Source organism: Zea mays, chromosome 9 (genome assembly GCF_902167145.1).
Source record: "Zea mays cultivar B73 chromosome 9, Zm-B73-REFERENCE-NAM-5.0, whole genome shotgun sequence".
Lineage (NCBI taxonomy): Eukaryota > Viridiplantae > Streptophyta > Magnoliopsida > Poales > Poaceae > Zea > Zea mays.
The window spans coordinates 158098868-158117081 of NC_050104.1; the positions used below are offsets into that span (position 1 = coordinate 158098868).

At 46.1% G+C, this 18214-nt stretch overlaps 2 protein-coding genes and 1 pseudogene across 2 annotated transcripts; 1 reads left to right on the forward strand and 2 right to left on the reverse strand.

Moving 5' to 3' along the window:
* Nucleotides 1–11361: 11361 nt before the first annotated feature.
* Nucleotides 11362–12709, forward strand: LOC103639547 (uncharacterized). Its single transcript, XM_008662288.3, has 2 exons — nucleotides 11362–12128; nucleotides 12243–12709. Exons 1-2 carry the CDS (start codon nucleotides 11490–11492, stop codon nucleotides 12429–12431), a joined length of 828 nt encoding a protein of 275 aa, XP_008660510.1. The 5' UTR covers nucleotides 11362–11489; the 3' UTR covers nucleotides 12432–12709.
* A 2347-nt stretch (nucleotides 12710–15056) lies between these two features.
* Nucleotides 15057–17199, reverse strand: LOC109942673 (uncharacterized; annotated as a pseudogene).
* LOC541831 (glutathione transferase13) lies at nucleotides 16933–18214 on the reverse strand. Its single transcript, NM_001111512.1, has 3 exons — nucleotides 18002–18214; nucleotides 17807–17855; nucleotides 16933–17713 (listed from the first exon to the last, which is right to left on the reverse strand). The coding sequence occupies exons 1-3, from the start codon at nucleotides 18152–18154 to the stop codon at nucleotides 17238–17240; spliced, it is 678 nt and encodes a 225-aa protein (NP_001104982.1). The 5' UTR covers nucleotides 18155–18214; the 3' UTR covers nucleotides 16933–17237.

Sequence of the window (18214 nt, forward strand, 5' to 3'; positions counted from 1 at the left end):
TTAAATGAGTTGATGATTCTATAATTTAATGGAGGTGACACCAATGGTTATTTTGTCTAGATTCGCTCCTGACAACATCGTCAATTTAGCAGAGCTTCAGTTTCAAAAAATTTAATTAAACATATTTTCCGGTGCCAGTTTTTGAAAAATGCGACATCAGTTCTTGTCTGTAAAAATATAAAAATATGTAATGAAACTTTATCTCTTTATTAATTATTGTCATCATTATACTTCCTTATATGACAGACTATTTATTTAGATAATAATAACATTTCTTCTTCTTTTATGGTTCTCTTATGATATAATAACTCTCTAATCATATAAATATTATATTTTTTTTGTTAAGATTTCCATATTAAGACTTCTCTAGACTTATGTATTTGTTAAGATTTTTTTTCTAAAATATGTACAAGTGGCACTCATTTATGGTTTATGTGTGCTTAGGTGTTCCATTTTAAAATATAACACAACATACCTTCCATCCAACACGCATCTGATAGTATGTCGATTGCGCCATATAATTTTTATTTACTTAATGTATTACTAGGTGAGTGCCCGTGCGTTGCAACGAAAACACATAATACCAAGATACTGTTATAAGAAAAGATTTCTTAATACATTTGTGATCCTATCCATACATAAATTTTATTATTTTAATCTAGTTGTTTCACCACTACATTGCAATCATCAGTACCATACAGACTTTTATATATGATATTTAGGTACACATGTGTTACTATGATTTTTAAATAAATTACCTTGTAATTGATTCAAAAGATCTATAGAGATAGTATGTAAGCTTACCAAAGTTTAAGAGAACTTACCCGACAACCAGCCTTCATCATGTGCTTTAAAAGTTAAGGAATTAATACATAAGGAAAACATCATGTGCATTACAAGTTAAGGAATTAATACATAAGGAAAACAAAACAGGAACAAGAATAAAGCATGTCTAGTTGCATATCTAGATTTGTCAGGCGCATAAGAAAAAACATAATCAACCAAAAGTGAAATTCTAATATCCAACATCTTCGACATCCACGTCATACCATTTGTCCAGTCAACCTTCAAGAACACAGGTCCTTTTCAGGAGCCTTGGCCACCAACCGCTCTCATCTTTCTTGTTCTGGTAGCATATCAATTTATATCTCATCTTTCTTGATCTCTCCCTTTCTGAGAAGGATAACCATCACTCTCACCATACCTACAAAGAAAATCAGATTTAGATGTATCGCAAATAAAGAAAACAAGAACATTTAAACCCACAAAATATTGAGAGCTACAAGTTTGAATGGCATAAATATAATAGAAGTAAGAAATAGCATGCCCTCTATAGGAAAGCATAAAAACATTGCACTGTAGTTGCTACGTCATCGTGAGCGATTTCTAACAGTAAAGGATTTAATAGAATTAGTCTGATAAAATTTGACCCATCATATGAAGTATGGTTTATATGTACATAGGGGAAAAAGGATACTGCCAGTATTTTCTTGGAAGAACAGAATGGTTGGACTTGCATCTTGTGGAGAAATGCTATGGCAGCTCTCTGTAGCAGCATGTGGTCTTCAACAGTGAGAGAAAATCTGGTGCTGCACTTCAGCAGGCAATGCATTTCTCCTACAAAGTGTGACCTTATCAATATCTTTAGCCAATACGGTCATGTCAATGAAGTGAAGGCAGATGTTGCAAACAGTGCCAGCTCTGCCCAGGTGATCTTTAAGAGGCGCATGGATGTTGAGGCAACGTTTGCAGGTGCTGAGAAGATCGGTGCCCTTGGACCTGCTCTTGTGAGCTTTCGTCTCACTGACTTCCCAGCTAGTGCTTCAGGAAATAAAGCTTCCCATGTTGCATCAAAGAGTGAATAGTGTTGCTTGACCAGTGAGGTAAAAACGGCTTTCGTCTCACTGACTTTCGATCTAGATCTGACCACCTTGCTCTTGCTCCAATCTGCGGGCAGAAAAAGGAATTAAACAACACTATGCTGGCTCTTTCAGTCCATTCAGACAAATTGATGCACAAAATTCACTGTTTAGCAAAAACCTCTAGCGATTCATTTAATTCCTAAGTTATATTGCACCTAATGACCCACAAAATTCACTGTTTAGCTAAAACCTCTAGCAATGAAACGATGAATAACTGTCATGATACAAATATACAAACACAAATAAAGTCCAAGGAAAATAGACATTGTAATAAGACAAGCATAAATTAAACAACACTATGCTGGCTCTTTCAGTCCATTCAGACAAATTGGGGTTCTCAAGCAACTTTACCCACACTGCACGCATGAAGAAATGATACATGTAAGTATTCTTAGAAAAAAAGCCAACTGGACGAACTTATAATATATAATTCTTTGGTCCAATGGCATACCACTGAAGGTCTGGAACTTTCAAATCTGGGCCTCATGTAACCACATAAGCATGCTGATTATGTGTAAAAACTGGATTTCAGTAACTAAGTTGCTAAGTACCTAATCCAAGCATTTCTGTTTGCAAATTGAAATTGAAACGAGCTTTATACTTCTATCACCAGATATTATAACAATGACATGTGGAATGAACATGCATGATCCAAACTTAAATTAACCGACAGTCTATTGACCAAAGAATTAATAACAAGAAAATGTTAAATGGTGAAGCTTCAATAAAGAGATTGCAATTGAGGGACTTTTGATCTGTAACTCTCTAGGAAAAATCGTACTTGGGCTCCCAGATCCCAGAAAACAAGCTTTACTTTTGCATATTCAATACACCCAATACTAAGGCCAACTGTTGGAACAATGCGATCATGTGGAAGCCCTCCTCTCTTCAAGTAGACCGACTTCAACTTTTCTAGCAAGGTCTACATGGTAATGTTTCAACATTAAATTTTAACCCAGACCTGGTTCAGTTAAATACGAGATGGACTCAACCTAATCCCAACACCCATGAACTACAAGGAATTGTAGAGGAAAACTGTAGATAAGCTTCAGAAAAATTACCATCTTGCTAGCCTTATGAACTTCCCTAACAGTAGCTTGCTGAAATGCACGAACTCGGCACCACCAACACAGAAGCAGCCGACCGAGTTTCTAAACTCTAACTAAGATGTCGACCTCGCTGGGGATCTTAAAGGTTGCCACCACACCGAACTTCTTCCTCACTCGTCCTCGTCCTCTAGGCTATTGTTGTCGTTGTCCTCGTGGTTGTGGCACGATGGGGAAGGATAGGTCGTTCACACTCTTTGACCTAAACAGATCATTGGCCAGCATAGCCACCTGACAGAGGTCAGAGATATCCACGACCACGATGTCGCCCTTCTTGGGCAGAGAAAATGTGCTTGGCTGCTCCCTTGTGGAACTCGAAAGTCGAAACGGATTCGATGGGCCTAAAACCAAAATACAGTCACCCATCTTCAGTTGCACACTTACAAAAACCAATAGCTCCGCAAGCAGAACAAAACAGGAAGGGGTGGGGTCAATAGCAAGTGTCAGCACCTGTTTGAACAAGTCTATACCCACAGTTCCACAAAGCTTTAAAGACAGTTGGTCAAGATTTTTTCAAAAAAATGAAAATATTGGAATTGATGTACCAAATGTGTTTTCTGCTACTGTTGATCCATTCCTTTATTTCTATCACTGAAATAATATTACTTTGTCCTTTTGGCTGAAGAGTTTATGTATTCTAACATTTTTCTCAACTATGCAGAGATTAGGTTTGTTCGAATAATCTCCAAGGGACTGTGATAGGGCCATAACCATTTCACCTAATTATTCTAAGGCATGACATTGGTGTTTTACATAATTATACTGAGGTCTTTATTTTGGAGAATTCAAGCAAAAGCATGGAAGCCACTCTTCTAATTTCGCCTATTTCTGCATTTCAGGCTTGGTACAGGAAGGGAATGGTCACAGAAAAGTGAAGATTTTTTCATACAAGAATAATAATGGGAATGCTGATGTGTGATCTTCAGTGAGTTCATGTACATTTAGTTGCCCACCTAGCGAACCAGCAAGCGAAAACATAAAGACAGCTGAAACAGACCAAAAGCCATCAGTGATTCCATATTTCCATCAATGAATAACCTGACGAGTCAATGGACTAAAGTGCAAGGTTGACCACTTGAGAATCTAGAAAATGAGTTTGGAAATGTCTGTTACGATGAAGATAGGTCACTGACAATGAAGTCCACTTTGTCCTAAAATGCAAAATGGATATGACATCAGCCTACTTAGGTAAATACACACAGTCACATGACTGTAAAGGTTTTATATTGCTGAAAATTAGGGACTAAATGGTATTTCTGGATCTGAGCAGTTCTAGAAATATAGTATTGAGAACTTGGGGGTGAGTTCAGAGCTCAAAGCTATCACTTCAATTCGGGCCCAAATGCAAGGAAACATGGAGCTCAAATCATGATGTGTGTTTGTGACAATGTAATATCTACTAACCTCATCCAGCAGCAACAGATCAGATTCACCTTTCGATCGCAAAGGTAAAGCAATACCAATTAGTTTGCAATCTTCCACCAAACAACCCTATCTTCACGATCTTGTGGCTGGAGGTTTGGCGTTGCACACTTTCTTGCCTCTATATGCATAACATTACATATGATATATTTAGGACAACAAAAAAATAACAAAGTAGATTTTTCCCAGCATCACAAGCACTTTCTCCTCATCAGGAAAGAGAAATGCTCTGATTCAACACATAACTGCTCCATGATTCAAGAAATGAAACTTGAGAGTCTCTGTAAGGAGCTATAAGCAAACTTTCTCATATGACAGAAGTACCAACCACAAAAATCAGAGCGCCTAGAAACACCTCCATGGCATGCACTGCTATAGCTGCTTGAGCGATCATAAGAATAAGACTGGCCTCTCGCACCATGAGCTAAGTCAACCTGAGTAGAAAATGCATTTTCAGCAAATGCAAGAAAACACAAATCAATCCTCTCTTCTAGGAGAACCATTAAATGAAAGCATGATATACATACCCGCAACCTGTAGCCATCAAAGTTATACCCATCACGACCATAAATTGCATCATCAACATCATGTGGATCCTCAAACTATAAAAGCATCATTTTTTTGTTAGCACCAAATGTTTGGTGACATCAAAAGAAATTAATTATACCAGTCATTTTGATTTGAAAGGTTAAAGCATGATCAAAAATATGTTTTAAAACTGAACACATTAATGGAGCAGTTGCATGTGTTTAAAAGCAGGCCCCATAAAAGAATGTATCATTCTAACAGAATTAGACAATAACAAAATAGCCTCACCTCAACGAATGCATATCCAGGAGGTCTTGGAGGTATTTTCAAGTCAATATCCAAAATACGGCCTTACTGCACAATCATACATCAAAGGAAAAAAATTAAGGCATTGTCATATGGTTCAATGAAAGTATAGGTGATGCAGAGACAAAATAAAAGGTATCGAGCATCGTTGCAAAACAGATAATATTATTTACTTGATTACTTTAGACAGAGAGAAGTACATATATAGAGTTTCTTTAGTTGACATAACTCAATAAAAACATGTATTAAACTTAGACAATAAATCTTGGGCACCCCCTCAACCAAATTGCTGATAATATACTACTCCCTCTGATAGTCCCTTTGGACACTGGCACAAGATTAAGGTAAGGAATACAATGACCCAACTGCCACCAATTGTTGCTAAGTTAAGGTAGAATGGTAGATAACACATTCACTGAATTGATTAGGGTGCCTTTAAGCAAGTGTAGACATGGAATGGAAGAATGAAGATAAAAGATGTCACAAAGTTGTGATGGACTTATATTTGGTGGATCTAAGACTATCTCCAAAAGACTTCCAAAAAATCACCCCAAAACATGGTTTTTGGGAGCAGCCTAAAAATTATTGGGAATGGATTTTCTTTTAATCTCCAACAGTTCCCCTAAATATATACCAAAAATAATTTAACCTTTGATGCCGACGAGCATCCAGTCACACTTCACAGTGAAGTTGACAAACTCACCATTCGGCGGCGGTGCCACCATCCTTATGAGTCACCGGGACAGATGCAACCACCCTGAGGGGCCATGGCTGCGACCGATAATCGCACATCTCGACATCGATGGGCGACGGTTGTGGCACCTGTTGGTACATCTCGATGTCCATGGGCGACCACACATGTAGGGTGGTCCAGTAAGTCAGCTTAGCCCTATCATATGAACTCACAGCTCACCCAGTTTCCCTCACGTCACCAACTATTTGATCCACAGATATCCGTCCCCTAGAGACACACTGTGACATCTCTAGCAGCACCAACCTCATACCAAATTCACAGCACAAAAGTCCCTATGCGCTTGTGCAGCAACCCACTGGTCCTTGAACCCGCCTAGACTAATCTTGACCTCGCGACTCAAGTACTCAACAGACAACATATAAGTAAAAACATGGAGCAGAAGCATTTGATGGCCAAACAATAGTTGGATGGGAAAGAGCCAAGCATCTTAGACAAGATCGGATCTCATACCAAAGTTGAAGCCAACAAAGGTCATGAGAGCCTTGTTGCAGATGACGATGGAGACGGAGGACACCCCGAGAGACTGAGCGCCCCCACCGTCCCTAGCTGGAACTTGTCCCTAACCACCCCATCTCCACCCCCGCCATAGCAAGAAGACTACAAGGAGAACGGGTCGTAGAGCACCAATCCACACCGGCGGCCAGCACCTGCGAGGCACAACAATCGCATCGAGAATAACATGACACATCTAGCTTTTCCGGCCAAAACTACCTCTTTGCTCCCAAAGAACGGAATTCAAGCAAACGAAGATGGATCTAGGAAGCGAGTTTGTGGCTGTGAAGCGAGATCGTGGATCTGAGGGGAGCGCGGAAGTAGCAACAGCAAGGCGACCTGAGAAATGAGGTGCGACCGGTAGAAGGGGCCGGATTGGATGAGTTTAGCTTCGCGGTTGTGTCCTTGGCCTCCTCTTCCCCTCTGAGAGCACCTAGAGGGGGGGGTGAATAGGTGATCCTGAATAACTTCAAAACTTAAGCCACAAAAACTTGTTAAGTGTTAGCACAATTATGGCCAAGTGGCTAGAGAGGAGTCAAAACACAATAACCACAAGAAATCAATCACAGAGATGACACGGTGGTTATCCCGTGGTTCGGCCAAGTACAAAACTTGCCTACTCCACGTTGTGGCGTCCCAACGGACGAGAGTTGCACTCAACTCCTCTCAAGTGATCCAATGATCAACTTGAATACCACGGTGTTCTTGCTTTTCTTTTCTCAATCCCGTTTGCGAGGAATCTCCACAACTTGGAGCCTCTCGCCCTTACAAAAGATGTTCACAGAGAATCACGGAGCAAGGGAGGGATTAGCAACTCACACACGACACAAAGATCACAGCGAATACGCACACACAAGACCCAGACTTGAGCTCAAAAGACTAGCACACTAGAACGGAGCTCAAATCACTAGAATGTCGAACAAGTGCGCGAGATTGATGTGTGAGTGATCAAGAGTGCTCAAGGAATGCTAGGTTATCCTCCTCCATGCGCCAAGGGGTCCCTTTTATAGCCCCAAGGCACCTAGGAGCCGTTGAGAGCACATCTGGAAGGCTATTCTTGCCTTCTGTCGTCGGGCGCACCGGACAGTCCGGTGCACACCGGACAGTGTCCGGTGCCCAATTCCTTTCCTTAATTGGCGAAGCCGACCGTTGCCGACCGTTGCAGATCTGGCGCACCGGACAGTCCGGTGCACACCGGACAGTCCGGTGCACACCGGACAGTCCGGTGCTTCCCTCCGACCGTTGGCTCGGCCACGTGTCGCGCGCCGATCACGCGGCCGACCGTTGGCCCGGCCGACCGTTGGCTCACCGGACAGTCCGGTGCACACCGGACAGTCCGGTGAATTTTAGCCGAAGTCGCCGGAGAAAAACCCGAGAGCGGCCTCTTCGGCCGAGGCGGCCTGGCGCACCGGACACTGTCCGGTGCACCACCGGACACAGTCCGGTGCACCACCGGACAGTCCGGTGCCCTAGACCGAAGCAGCCCCTTGGCTGCACACAGCCAAGTCTTCTCTTCTCTTCTTCTATCTGTTTCTAACACTTAGACAAATATATTAGTACACAAAACCAATGTACTAAGACTTAGAAACATACCTTTGTTGAAGATTTGCACTTTGTTCATCCATGGGCATTGATTTACATTTAAGCACTTGTGTTGGCACTTAATCACCAAAATACTTAGAAATGGCCCAAAGGCACATTTCCCTTTCACCCTCTCCTGCTCGCCCAAGATCCTCGACACCTTCTGCTGATGGTGGAAGGAGATTCTGTTGACGGCGTGGGGAGGAGGTGCGCGGTGTTGCCTGACCGCGGTGCCCCCTCCATGGCACCGACGTCGAGGGCTCGAGCCCGTTACCGGTCGCCTCGGCCGTGGCCCTCGTGGCGTTCCTCGCCAAGGCCGCCCGCCCGCCCTGGACTCCCACCTGCACTTCAGCCCGGACGCCCCCACCCGCTCCCGTCGTCCCACGCTGGTCCGCGCGGAGGTACCTCGATGACGCGCATGTCCGCGCCGAGGCGAGCGAGCTCGTAGTAGATCTATGTGGTCTCGCCGACGACAGAGCAGTGCCGTGGGAAGGTTGGTCCGCGAACGTTGACGCCCGATGTGGGGAAGGTAGAGGAACCGGGCGGGATTTGGGGCGGGCGAGCGAGCAGATCGGCGCGCGCGTGGTGTGTGCTGGCGAGGTGCCGGAGCGGGATCTGGGCGCTCTGGAGACGCCGGAGGGTTGGTGGAGAAGGGGGTGCGATGCAGATGGGTGATCCCATCGCGGGGGCTCGGAGCAGGGTTGCGGAGGAGGTGAGGGAGCGGCGGAGGTCACGGCGTGCGTGGCGGGAGCGTCGGGCGAGATCCATTCGCGGGCGCTCATGCGCGGTTCTGGCGAGAGCACTGCTGGCGCGGTGGAGGCAGGCGTACGGCGGGTGCAGGCGGCGGCGTGCGGGGCGCGGATCTGGGAGGATTTGAGGTTGGGATCCACAGCGCGGACGACCTTCCATGGCGGCTGTGGTCCCGCGGATCTGTTGCACGGCGGTGGGGGGGAGGGCCCGCGGATCCGCGTGGGGAGGACCGCGTTGATTGCGGCAGCGGTAGGGAGGAGGGTGGAGGATCCGCGGGCGTTGATCGGTGGCGGCGCGGTGTCGACCGAGCGCTGATGGCGGGGCGGGTGGGGTGGACGATCGCGGTCTCGCGGCAGAACCACAACACTGTGCACGCCTACAATACCATCATATAGAGTAGTAGAGATTTTTACTATTGGAGAAGTTTTTAGGATAAGAAATAATTAAGGGGTTGTCCACGTCCTATCTCTATATTAATCGATTATTTCAAATGTAGAAAGAATAAAAGTTAAACAAGTTATTTTCAAACTTGGCAATAAAGTAAGATTGAATTTTAGGGTGTCTCCCGTAATGTTCTCTAAATTTTATGTTTTAAAGTAATATTCTCTGTACTTTATAGTAACCTGTAAAAGTTTTCGTCCTTTATATTTTCTCCCTTCAACAACATCCTCTAAATTCAATCCTATATATCTACAATGATAACAAAACTCATGTACTATATTATTTTTTAACATTCATTTAAATACAAATTCAACCTAAATACATAATGCAAAATGAAGTAAACATTTTTTGTTGAAATTTGACATTTTTTAAACCGTATGAGTACGCAATGCAAAAATTGCATGAGTATGCAATGCAAAAATTCGTTCGTAGATCCCAAAATATATTTTACTCTCTCCAACGTAGTATTAAATATTTTTTTGGACATCATTTCTCATAAAGGGAGGAGTAATGGGAGTATAAGTATCAGATAGTATAAGTATGAGATAGTAATACCCAATGAGTATTTATCCATTGTCATATTTAGGGCTAGTTTAAGAACCTCATTTTCTTAAGGAATTTCTATTTTCCATGAAAAAATAAATTAATTTCTTTTGGAAAAATGAAATTTTTTTAGAAAATTAGGGTTCCAGACTAGCCCTTAATTAGTGGTGGTTCATGGTCGGTTTCTTTGGCGTTTTTTTTTTTTTTTGCGAATACATGTTGCATGGAGAAACATGGCGGGATTTTCTTTGTGTGGCGCCCGTTTTTTAGCCTTGCGCTCAGCTACACGATGCGGCTCCTTATTTACTGGACGTGATTAAAAGCTGTTACATGCAACGAAGCGTTTTTTCCTGGAAGAGAGAGTAACGGTTGCTGACCAAGCCGATGCATGCGAAAGTCAGGGGTAAAATTGGGTAAGAGTACCTCTATATGCTAGATTGATTATCCAGAACTACATCTAATACTATATCAGAGAGACAACTACACTTTAGGGCTTGTTTGGGATCAAGGGTAATGGAGTGAATTGAGGGGGCTAGAATCCTCTACTACTTAATTTTGAATAGTGAGTGATTATAGCCCCCTCAATCCCTCCATTACCCTTTGTCCCAAACAAGGCCTTAACGTGGTCGTGAAATTGTTTTTTTTTTCTGTGTTCGTGTGTGTGTGACCCTTGTGACCGGCTGCTTGCGCCGTACACCAGACATGTGGGCACAGGGAGCGTGTCAGAAAAGTTCTAGCTGGCGCGAGATGGAAATTTAGCGGACAAGATGTGGACGAAGATGTGCAGTATTTTGTGGACGATAATGTACTGGACGCTTTAGCGTTCCTTATTGAAGACGGTCTTAGAGATGCTTCAATAGCGAGCATAATAAGGTGAAATAAAAGAACTATACTAAATTAGTGATGCTATATATAACTAAAAATTAATGATACTTTATGTTCAATTAAAGATCTTGAAACCGAAGTTATGCTAAATTGAACGATGCTATATGTAACTAATCAAAGTAATTTTTAGCAATTACTTTGCCCATGAGGTAGGTGTCATGTAGACGCGTCATTACATCACTCGCCACCTCAGCTCAGTGCTATAAGTCATGACGTCGTGGCTTGTGAGGTCGAGTAAAGTTGAGTAAATGATGTAAAATGAGATTATGTCGTCGAGAGACCAAACGTATTTTTTTTATTATAAAAATTGGGGCAGCAACAAGCCAACATGGTGCTTCGGAGAAGCGCTTTTGACAAAAACCCAAATGTCATGCCCAATGGGAGCGTCCCATCAAAGCCCACGAACACCATTGTGACGACGTTTTCCGGCGGCGCGTATTCTTTAAACCAACCTGTATGATATATATCGCTCCAAGTTCCATCCGGCCACGTTCTCATCATTGTTTCAGCAGAACACACATAAACAATACTTAAATTCAAAGTTGTCATCCAATCACACGCGCAAACTGGCTACACATTTTATAAAAACATCCTACCGACATGACAATCGCAAACTTACAGGCGCGCACATCGCTCCGTCTCCGTGCCCACTGCCATTTATGCCACCACCTCGCTCGCCGACGAGCCGGCCATCGCCAGAAGCGGTCGTAGTCATCAACGCGCACACAGCTGCACCGCAAAGAGCCAAAGACACCTGCCATGGTGAGAGCAAGGGGCTTGTTCTGCCTCGTGTCGCCGGTCCGCGGCGACCCCGCCGACCGCCGCAGCAGCGCCGCGTGCATATGCTGCGTGGGCCCTCACCACAAGCCGTCGTCCGGCGCTCCCGACGCCGACCTGAGCGCGAGGCTGCCGCTCACCGGGTGCTGCGGCGCGGACGTCCGCGGCCGGAGCAGCGCCGCGCGCACCCCGAGGACGCCGTGCACGCCCACCGCCAGGCGCCTCTGCGGCGTCCGCCCTCGCACGCCGCGCCGCGGGCAGGTCTGCTGCTTCCCTGCCGCCACCGTCGAGCCGGCAGGACCGGAGGCCGCCGCCGCCGTCGCGAGGACGCCGCGAACCCCTACCACGCAGGCGCAGCAGGGCCCGGGCTGGCGGCGCCGTTGGTTGTTCCGCTCCGCTCGCCAGGCGGCGGCGCAGATGACGCCGCGCTTTCGGGGCGCCGGCCGCGACAGCGCCCACGCTGGCAACAACAACACAAGTGCCTACGACGCGCGCCTCCCGGAGGCGGAGGCGGAGACGGAGACGTGCTCCAACGACGAGTATGCGCTGCTCTGCAGGGAGGGCTTCTCCCGGGAGGACGTGGCCGCGGTCACCATCCAGGCCTACTTCCGAGGCCACCTGGTGCGCGCCTAGTTACTGTTGCATCACTGCCGGGCCCCCGCTTTGCTCCGGCGACGGCCTGTACTGTACTAGTGTACTAAGACTAAGAACAGCTTGTGTTGTGTTTGCATGCAGGCGCGGCGGGCGTTCATGGCGCTCAAGAGCCTGGTGAGGCTTCAGGCGGTGGCGCGGGGCGCGTTCGTGCGGCGCCAGGCGGAGGTGGCCATGCAATGCATGCAGGCGATGGCGCGGCTGCATGGGCGCGTGCGCGCCCGGCGGATGCTGACCACCAAACCCGAGGCCGAGCAGCTGTTGCAGAGCTGACCGGAGGCTGCATTCTCGATCGGCAAAGAAGAGTCCACCGCACGAATAAGGTGAACGTGCTGTTTGTGAGAGGCATTTGTTCTTTTGACTGATGAACTTTGCCAGGGCCTCACGACTGTAATGTCCCTGTAATTCGCCTTCATTTCTTTCTCTCTTTTTGGCTGTGCTGTGGCAATATGTAACTGTTGCATTTTGTAAGCGTTGGTTTGATTTGAGACTTTCGAATTTTGATCATGGAAAACAGAAAGATAAAAAATTATCAAGGCAATTCTAGGAAAGGTCCAAGTGCTATTGGGCCCCCAAAGGATGCAAATTATGTCGTGGTTGTGACTTTGGGCCCCAATGATAGCCCCCTTACCAGGGCTGCTTAGAACCATACTCCATGATGGCATGTTGCTTCTCAACTCTTACCATGGCCTCCAAGCGGTTAGACGGGACAGAGATGATACCCTTGGTTTGGTCCCCTGCATCTTGAGGATTAGGTACCTGTGGTGGAGCCAACAGGTTTAAAGAGCCTGAGCACATGTGACGGGAAGGATATCACGATTCATCGCCTTGGCCAATCAAACTCATTTGCCCCGTCGATCCTGTCTTCTCCAAGCGGTCAGACGGGACAGATATGTTGATAAAAGCCTATTTCTGGAGATAAGTTAGAGTTATGCTTAGGGTGTCTTTGTTTGACTTTTGACTTTGGCTTGTGCCCCCTTAAAAGCCAAAAGCCAATTAAAGGGCTGGATTCAGGAAGCGGCTTTTTTCTAAAAGCCGACTTCTTCGTAGTGCAAATCTGAAAGCACCTTGTACCTGCTTTTAGTGGCTTTTCGGATGGAACCGTGAAAACATATATCGAAGAATTTTTAATGACTTTTAGTGGTTTCCAACAAAAGGTTTTTAGCTTTTTAACAGCTTACAACCTACAACAACTTTTTCCACAGCCCACAACAACTTTTTTCACAGCCACAACCCAACCAAACAGACCCTTAAGCTTAGTTAGTATACAGATTAAGTCTGAGTGACTTTTGGCATTGGTGATTATTTATTATTAAAGTAAGTTGATTGAGATACTACTTTTTCTAACGAGTTATATAGAATTCGTCTCGAAGTGGAGTTTGTTGAAATATGTTCCAAATTTTAAGACGAGTCTTACAAAAACACCTTACGGTCATGGTTTGGGTTGTCAAATAGCGAATTTGTTTTTGTATAAAATGCCCTCTGTCCATCCTAATATATACATCATGTAAGTCACACATGAAGACACGCGACTTATTGTATTTGTGTCTCATGTTTGATTCATATTTGCATCATTTGTGTTATCTTCAGCATTTGCACCATTGTCATTGTGCCGATTTTTTTTGTTTTCGGTAATGTTGGTCACAATGCCAATATCTTACAAGTAGAGAATCACTGTACTGAATAGACCTTATATATAACTAGGAATATGCCCGTGCGTTGCTACAGAATCAATATGATAAAATACATTTATATGCAAAAAAACAAATAGTATTAGAGATGCTACTGCGATAGTGAAAATGTCAACATGAGTAATACATGAACAAATCTGCCAGCATATCCAATGTAGTTGCATATGTAGTTGTAACTGAAAATGCGGCGAGTGAAATGAGAAACATAGAAAACGTTGGAAGAAGGTTAGTACCATTTTTCATGAATCAGGTAACTTAATACAAAGTTTAATTTGCTTTATCCTTTCCATTTCCTTTCAAAACAATATAGTTTAAATCATTACAATAACTTGCTTACTTATCACTTATCAGTACAATACCAACTTGCCAAGCCTTGCACAGACACAAAACCTATACGAACTTTCGGTTTTTGGAAGCACTACGAAAGCATGGAAACTCCCATGAGAAAACTCAGTTTACACGGGAACGAGCAAACCTCAACAAGCGCCACTTTTACGGTCACTAACAACAAAAAAGGTCCAAAATTCTAAGAAAGGTGACCATGCACACTGCAGGTCAAGAAGCGCACATGGCACGACACCTGCTGCCATAGCTGGAGCAGCAGCAGGCTTGCTCGTTTCTGCAGCGAGATGACGGTCTGTCGGTCTCAAAGGCACCGACGAGTGCCTTCACCTTGCTCTTCCTCGCATCAGCGACTCAATCACGTTGTTGAACAACCCTGACTCCTACTTTTTCATCTCCTTCCCGTCCTACCACCACCACAGCACGACAACCTCGGCACCCGCGTCTCTCGCTACAACATCGTCGCTTCTCCTCCTACTTGTGATCCTGTCGCATCTGCTCCTGGATGTCGCGTCTGCCACGGCTATGGAAGGCCTGAACCAGAGCCATTTTGGGGTGCTGCCACTGCTCTCTTCAGGGTTCAGTACTTTGCCCCGCCGGAACGTCAACTTGTGAGGCGGGTGCGGTTGTAGCACCATAGCAGGGTGCTCGAGGGGGTCACCGACGCAGGCTTTGGCCTCCTTGCAGTGTCGATTTTTTTTCCTGTAGAAATGGGGAGTGAAAAAATCGTCATCCTCGTGCAGCGGGCAAAAACTTAAATTTATATAGAAGTGATCGAGTCGCTGAGGCGAGGAAGAGCAAGGTCACCTGTATGGTTAGGAGCACATGCGTTACCACCAGACCACATGCAACGCACGGGCACTCACCTGCGAGGCGGTTGCGCTGGCAGCACCATAGCAGGGTGCTCGGGGGGTCACGATGTAGGCTTTGGCCTCCTTGCAGTGTCGATTTTTTCTGTAGAAACGAGGAGTGGAAAATTGTCATCCTCGTGCAGCGGACAAAAACTTAAATTTATATAGAAAGAACGTTTGCCAGCAACTTAGACCTATATTGACTTCAAAACCACTATTATTTACCAAAAACGAGAAAAAAATTTACTCAATAAATATAGAAACTTACATTAAGGTGAAGAAATGCACCCCAGTTCAGAAATTTGCATAGAGAAACAAAAAAGCACACAACCTCATTCAAAAAAAAAATTGCATCGAGTAGAGTAGAGATGCACAATTGTGTGAATCTGTACCTTTGTTGGGTCTGATCTCTTTAGTCTCTAGTTTCCGCACTTTCGGTGAAGCCGTCTTCAGAATTCTCTATTTAGCATCATTAGCATTAATATTATAATTTTATGTTCCAGAAACCTTTTTGCTGCTAATGCTTGGGGGATCAATTTTCTCATATCCACAATTTGATCCCGTGTTGATATCACTGGTCACCTGTATAAACAAAATAAGTTGTTTTTTAAAACCACAAATCAAATTACCTTCAAGATAGTAACACTTGGAAATCCAATTCCGAAAGAATAAACAATCACGGTACCAAAGCAGGAGACGACTAAGGAAACAGACAAACAACCTCCTAGATAAGGCCAACGAGACGCAGTCAACCGGCGTGTCTAAGTTTTCAATGATCAAAGTAAGCAAAGATAAAATATCAGGACCACCAGGCTCAACAATGTGTGACCCAAATTGTGCACAATTGAATGAACGAATGGCCCTCACCTAATGTCTCAAAAGCTTTAGGACTGATTTGGTGATCCGGAATCCCGAGAGGATTTGAGGGAATTGATGGGGAAATTGATTTATTTCCCCTCAATCCCCTCTAATACTCTCAGGATCCTCTTGTCACCAAATCAACCCTTAGCGCCTGTGAAATCCACGGATGACGCAGCGATGGTTTCACGGATGGTAATTGAATGGCCACATGCTTGCTTGTCCCTTCAAATAAACAAAGGGCCCCAAATCAGTTCGGTTCCACAATCACAGGCAAATGGCAACCAAAATCAGGACTACTTAATTTATCTCCCAACAAATCCAATGGAAAGCAAACAGTACTTTGCGATCATAAGAGCAAATGTAAGGGGAAATTAAGACGCCTTGGTTTTCTAAGTCGCAGCACGTACGATTGGGGGGGGGGGGGGGGGGGGGGGGGCACACATGTGGACGTCGCAGCGGTCGGCGGCAACGAGGGCGTCGACGAGCGCCGCGATACCCGCCGACCAGATCCCCCGGCACAGGTCAGCAGCACGATGGGCCTCGCCGGCGTCCCATCTCCCGCGGGGGCATCGGACGCTTCTGCTTCCTGAGCGAAGGCCTCAGCCTCGCTAGTTGTGGCGGCGGTGCTGACCACTGCCGCGGACGGGCGGCGGGCAGCGAGCACAGACTGTAGGTTGGAGACGAGCGCAGACGGGAGTGGGTTGCGCTTCGAAGCATCCTCGCCAGAGGTCGACTCCAACTGTCTCGCCGCCGGAGAGGTTATTTGCCGCTTGTACGGATCTAGGCGAGGAGGACGGTGCTTGGAGAGGAAGGGAGAGAAGGTGAAATGCGGAGGGAGAACGGAGAGGAGCAGACTCGGGCGTGCGTCGCAGAGAGGATCTCGGAGAAGATGGTGGCAGAACCGTACACCATAGGATGTACACTACCATCTTAAAGAGTAGTATAGATATGCTACAAATGCGAGACGTCGTGGTATTTCTCAGTTTGATCTTGAGAAGCCAAACAAACATAGCGCGAAACGAGCAAAAATGCCTGAATAATTGACCAATCTTGCAAAAGGAGTTGATGAATACTCCGTACATCACAATACAACAAATACCCAGAAAAGACAGTGCGTATATATGGTGCAAATTTAAAAGGTAAGACACGAGACACCGCGTAGGCAGGCTTCACGTTATTTTAGCCCACAGGCCACAGGGACGTACGACGAAGTCGACAACCCCGTCAAGGTACGAAGCCTGACGACGACGAAGCCGCCGGTGGCTGGCGGCGATCGAGGAACACGCCGCGGCGCATGCATGCATGCATGCATCACCGCGTAGACCACCGACCGATCACTCGAACGCGCCGGGGTGCTCCCTCTGCATCTTGATGACCTGCCTCCACGAGTCGCGGGTGGAGATCTTGTCGTACCACCTGGCGACGTGCTTCCTGGCGGTGAAGAGCTTTCTGCCCCTGTCGGAGGAGTTGACGATGTAGTGGGAGTTGGGCAGGTGGGAGAGGTCGGCCAGGGTGAAGTCGTCGCCGGCGAGGTACTCGTTCTTGGAGAGGATGTCGTCGTAGACGCCCAGCATGCCGTGCAGCTTCCTCTCGTTCTCCGCGGCGCGGGCCTCGTCGGGCCGCACGTTCTTGAGGTGCGGCGCGAACGCCAGCTGGAACGCCAGCTCCGAGCTCGGCGCGTCGAAGCTCTGGGCCTCCGCCTGCAGCCACTGCTCTATGGACGCCCGCTCCAGCGACCCCGTCCCGTACAGCTTCTTGTACCCGTCGTCCGGGAACTGCGTGCACAGGTACCGGCAAATGGCCCTGGAATCTGCCATGCATTTCATCTCATTTTTCAGCCTTTTATATAGTATTAGCTCTCTCTTTGTTCGTTCTGGTAGCTGTTTCTTATCAAAGTTCTTACCAACGATTGTTTTGTCACCGTGCTTGAAAGTCACCTGCCCAGTAGGATCCTGCAGAGTCACACCCACAACAGCAGCTTATTGCTAGCTAGCACCTGACCTAGTGAATAGTGATCCGATCTCCAATAACCGACCGATCCGAGAAAGGGAAAGTGATGGAATGCATGCACCACCAGGCCAAGATGACAAAGGCATACCCTTAGCTTGATGAACTCGGGGAGCTTGTGGGACTTCTTGAAGGTGTCGGTGCGGATGAGCTCGAACTCGAGGTTCTTCTCGAAGAGGCAGGTCAGCACCCTCGCGACGTCGGTGGACGCCGGCTGTCCGAACACCTGCAGCCCTGCCGCCATTGCTCGACCGGTGTGTTGGATTGGATGATCTAGACCTACACTGCGGCGCCTGGATGATGA

What these genes read in the sequence shown, in the direction of transcription:
- LOC103639547 (XM_008662288.3), top strand. Translation starts at nt 11,490, where the DNA reads ATGGTGAGAGCAAGGGGCTTGTTCTGCCTCGTGTCGCCGGTCCGCGGC. An exon ending in CCTACTTCCGAGGCCACCTG is followed by an intron (nt 12,129 to 12,242) that starts GTGCGCGCCTAG and finishes GTTTGCATGCAG; the next exon opens with GCGCGGCGGGCGTTCATGGC.
- LOC541831 (NM_001111512.1), bottom strand. Translation starts at nt 18,154, where the DNA reads ATGGCGGCAGGGCTGCAGGTGTTCGGACAGCCGGCGTCCACCGACGTC. An exon ending in CCGAGTTCATCAAGCTAAGG is followed by an intron (nt 17,856 to 18,001) that starts GTATGCCTTTGT and finishes GTGACTCTGCAG; the next exon opens with GATCCTACTGGGCAGGTGAC. An exon ending in CGGTGACAAAACAATCGTTG is followed by an intron (nt 17,714 to 17,806) that starts GTAAGAACTTTG and finishes AATGCATGGCAG; the next exon opens with ATTCCAGGGCCATTTGCCGG.